The sequence below is a fragment of the Canis lupus genome, chromosome 2 (genome assembly GCF_003254725.2).
Source record: "Canis lupus dingo isolate Sandy chromosome 2, ASM325472v2, whole genome shotgun sequence".
NCBI lineage: Eukaryota > Metazoa > Chordata > Mammalia > Carnivora > Canidae > Canis > Canis lupus.
In genome coordinates this window covers 19,166,780-19,171,435 of record NC_064244.1, presented here as the reverse complement: position 1 = coordinate 19,171,435, position 4,656 = coordinate 19,166,780, and the positions used below count along the sequence as shown (strand labels likewise).

The window sequence follows — 4,656 nt, the reverse complement described above, 5'->3', positions numbered from 1 at the left end:
TGTGCAGGCACACTTAGTCTAGGAAGTTAGTTAGCCCCAAATCTCATTGAGAAACTATTTGTTCTATGTTTTCAGTCTTTGCTCAACTTTAGTTTCTCTATGTATGTACTTTTTAGGGAAATTCAGTATCATTTTTATTCCTGACTGGTATCCCAGTAAAAAAATACCTACAAGTCAATTCCCAAAAATTTCTCTGCTAAGAATTAAATGATGTGTGTGTGTGTGTGTGTGTGTGTGTGTGTTTGTTTTCATGGCACAAGTTTGATGCACTAAATCCTTCTTGTTCTCCCCCTCATTTTGCCATTGTCTTCTCACTAACTAGACAAGAAGTCCCCGTGGAATAGTTGATTTTTCTCTCTTGCTATTTCTCTCCCGGGACATACCATACAAGATTGAGTGGAAAAGTAAAGTAAAGGTCTAGATAATTCAGGCAAAAACTGGTTAATGACAACTGAGTGTGTGTTTTCCAACTTTGGGCCTTAATTACCCACTTTGGTTGTCAAAGTTGAAAAATTACTGAACTGAGACCAGATCTTTAATACAAATATTGCTTTTCTGAACAGAGAGAATGTACTTCCTCCTGGTTTTCCCGTTGTCTTTGATGGGTTCAGTCTCCCTTTGAGTTCTTCTTTCTTATTATCCTGACAACTCCTCTCTCCCTTTTCTTCCCCATCCTTTGTATTATTGATGCCAGATGAATGTCAGCACCTTTATAGCACCACGCTCTCAACATAAGACTCAGGAGGCACACAAGGAACACACGTCATCATTCTGTGATAAGCATGTCAGTTAAACCCTGATGGGTGCTTATTCCTATTTGTCTTGAGAAGTAATTCTGTTTTTCAAAATACAGCTAAATTGCATCATGAAGCAGAATTGTAGAGTTAACTTTACATAGGCTATAATATACTTCGGCTGGCCTTCTAGGATCCCTAGCCAGGGCTCTGCATATCAGAATCACCAGGCTGAGGGACTGGAAACAGATTTGAGGCCATTGTGAGGTCTGATTCCAAAGCAAGGGCAGAGAATTCTCTATCTCACACTCTTGAGCTGGGGGGCCAGAAAATCCATAAGACAAAGTTAAAAACCATGATAGAAAGGTCAAGTTCATGCTTAGTATGTTTCATACCCAAAATTGGAATAATAGTGCTCAATAGTTCTTTCAAAGGATTGAAGATAAGAAAAACTAAATAAAAACTTTGTCAGAGGTGATCGATGGTGGCCACTGGGTAGACCAGACCTCACTCACTCCAATGCCTCGCTCCCCTCGCTTCCTCTGCAACCATGTCTGACAAACCGGGCATGTCTGAGATTAAGAAGTTCAATAAGTCAAAATTAAAGGAGACAGAAACACAAGAGAAAAATTCACTGCTTTCAAGAGAGACAACTGAACAGGAGAAGCAAGCAGGCAAATCATAATGCAGTGTGTGCTGCCAATGTGCACTGTCCATTCCACAAGCGTCGCCTTCTTATTTTACTTTGTTTAGCTGTTTAACTTTGGAAGAGGCAAAGAGGTTGGATCAAAGAATTGAGAACTACTGACAGGGACCACCACACCTGCCTCTCATGTCTGCCTGTCTCGGGAGCAGGGAAGGAAAAGAACTTGCATGTTGGTGAAGGAAGAAGCTGGGTGGGATGACCCTGAACTCCAGAGTTAAAACCAAGCTTGTCGCAGGTGTCCTGCAGGCTGTAAAATGCAGTGTAGTGAGAGTGCCATTTTTTTTGTTCAAATGATTTTAATTACTGGAAGGCTCAATTTTTTAAAATATGCAAATAAAAAGTTTTATTTTTATTTTTTTGGAGATTTCATTTATTTATTCATGAGAGACATAGAGATAGGCAGAGACATAGGCAGAAGGAGAAGCAGACTCCCTGCAGGGAGCCCAATGTGGGACTTGATCCCAGGACTCAGGATCATGACCTGAGCCAAAGGCAGATGTTCAACCACTGAGCTACCGAGGAACTTCCCCAGTTATGCTTTCAAATAGGTCCATCCCTCTCACACAAATACTGTTCGTGACAGGGTATAAAAGTTCAGCATCAGGCACAGCTCCCTGCCTGGGAGCCTTCCAGCCTTTTCCATCCTATTTTTTTTTTAAAGATTTTATTTACTTATGTGAGAGAGAGGGCGGGGGGGGGGGGGGGGGCGGGCAGAGATACAGGCAGAGAGAAGAGAAGCCAGTTCCTTGCAGGGAGCCTGCAGGACTCAATCCCAGGACTCCAGGAACACGCCCTAGGCCTAAGGCAGGTGCTCAAGCACTGAGCCACCCAGGTGTCCCTCCATCCTATTTTTCTACTATCATCAGACAATACCTACTTTAGACCTTCCTGGCTCTCCTATCTCTTAGCTTCCACTCCTGCTCCCAGCTGATGCTTCGTGTCCTCAGTTCTCTGTCCTGACAATCCAGTTAGACACCCTTCTCTGGCCTGAACCTCACTCAGCACTACCTTTCAGTCAATAACTTATTATTTTCTGGGAACACCATAAGCACTTACAACTAAGGGTAAGAAATGTTCCTGTTATTAAATAAAACTTGAGAAGATTTATACCTACCTCACCGGGTAGTTGAATCAGATAGCACTCCCTATATATCTGCTTTAATTCCAGACTTAAAATATTACTTTACAGTTTGTTTAGATCTTCTAAAATAAAAAGAACCATGCAGCGAACATAAGGCTTTTATATGACTTGCAGATGGCTTGGGACACATGGTAAAACACCGATGTATTCCTGTAAATGTTTTCCTTCTTTCTAAGGTGAAGGGGAAACATTGGGTCACTTCATTTTGTTACAGGTGAAACAGGGTCAGTGGAAGTCTGCTAATATTAGGGTAGAAATTTAGAGCCTTATAGGGTATAAATATAGAATTATGGTTAAGTCTATAAAATTTGCCAAATTCAAACTAAGAAATTTGAGACCAAAGGATTTAGAACAAATTTATGACCATGGAACCACATGGATTTATTTTGACAAGAGCCAAATAATTATTTGAAAATTAGAATAACACTCCTTAAACATGTAAAACATAACCAATGCTATCTAAATGAGGCCTAAAAATAACTGTTAGAACTATTTAGAACTTAGATAAGTTTGATTTCTGTTCCACACCACAATTTGTATTTCTCTTGAAACATTTTGCTCTTATTATAGAACAAAGGATATATCCCAATATTATAAATGTATAATTCGAGTCAGAAAAAGCATAACAGAGCCTTGGCAGGATACTAATTTACCCAACGGCCAGAATACTTTTTTCTTATTTTCTCCTTTGTACAAAGTAGAATATATAATATATTCGTTAATTCAAATATGGGAGAGACTAACAGATTTAGAGAACGTATTTTAAGTGACGTTCTTTCACTTTTAAGTACTTGTAAGTTATCTAAATAAGTAACGTTAAGATGAAATTATCCTTTTTTTCATACTAAAGATTTTTCTATATATTATGAACAGTGTAAGTGGAGAAAATAATTTTTCCTCTCAGTTAAGAGACTATTCCCTCTAAGTTCCTGTTTTACTATACATTTACATAGCATGCCCTTCTTTCACAAAGTTACCCCTTTTGGTTCAATTACGTCAATGTCAAATGAATGAAGTAGCATTATTTCCAGAGTCAATCAGGTTTTGCTGTATCTAAAAGCTTACGATGCGTTGGGAAATTTTATTTTCCAAAGGAATGCCAGAAGTTTCACATTTTATACTGATATCTATAAGCCTATGTGTCAAGATTCAATCAAGGAAGCCAAGCTCCTATGAGTATCATAGGATAAGATAGTTATTTTAAGAATAAGGCTGGACACAAATGTGCAGAATCTGGTTGCTGGTGTGCATCTACTCTGAAGCACTGGTGCAAGATGGGAGTTTGCCAAGGAATCTAGGAAGCCAGGCTGGTCCAGATTCTGGGGTGGGGCCATGAGGGAGGCTCCTGGAGAGGTCCACTTCCACATTCAGAGGAAGGCTGTTGCCTCTGCGTCTGCTGGATCATGTGGGGGTGACTACATGTTCAGAGAGAGGGGGAGGACAAGCTGGAATTGGCCACAGCTCTCAGACTGCCTTCCAGCATGCGAACCCACAGAATGAGGTAACTGCTACTTTCCACCTTCCAAATTTAACATGAATTTCTCTTTTGCACCACAAATTCGGAAAGGTACAGGAAGAGGATGCTGGGATATGTAGTTCAGTTTCATCTTATTGCTGCAATACAAACCACCACAGTCACATGACTCCATTTGGTTTACAGAACATTATGTGAAGGGGGTACAAAATCTGGGGGGAGGTGGGCAAATGCACAGCATACACAGCTCATGTTTATGAGCAGGACATGATTTGGAAGGAGAGACCACATGGCCCATTCAACAGTGCAAGGTGCCATTCCATAAAGCATCAGAATAAATGCTACTGCCAAAAAAAGTGAAAACGCTGAAAAACGCTGTCTTTAAAAAGCATGTTTTTCATACCAGTTTCGTTTCCTACTCCCTACTTCCATTCTCTTAATAGCTTTAAGAATTCTATGCGAGGGGTGGGGGGGAAGAAAAGGGCTACACTATGCAGAGAGATCTGAATAGCTTGTCTGATTTCATTCATTAGAATGAAAGAATTCATCAACTTTTATGATTTCAGAATGACCTTCACTATATCACATTTGCAGAACATAG

The 4,656-nt window shown here is 40.1% G+C and overlaps 1 protein-coding gene across 1 annotated transcript; it reads left to right on the top strand.

Annotated features, from left to right (window-relative positions):
• The first annotated feature begins 946 nt into the window (after positions 1–946).
• Positions 947–1,756, top strand: LOC112659033 (thymosin beta-4, Y-chromosomal-like). Its single transcript, XM_035713418.2, has one exon. The coding sequence runs from the start codon at positions 1,285–1,287 to the stop codon at positions 1,417–1,419; it is 135 nt and encodes a 44-aa protein (XP_035569311.1). The 5' UTR covers positions 947–1,284; the 3' UTR covers positions 1,420–1,756.
• Positions 1,757–4,656: the final 2,900 nt, after the last annotated feature.

What these genes read in the sequence shown, in the direction of transcription:
- LOC112659033 (XM_035713418.2), top strand. Translation starts at nt 1,285, where the DNA reads ATGTCTGACAAACCGGGCATGTCTGAGATTAAGAAGTTCAATAAGTCA.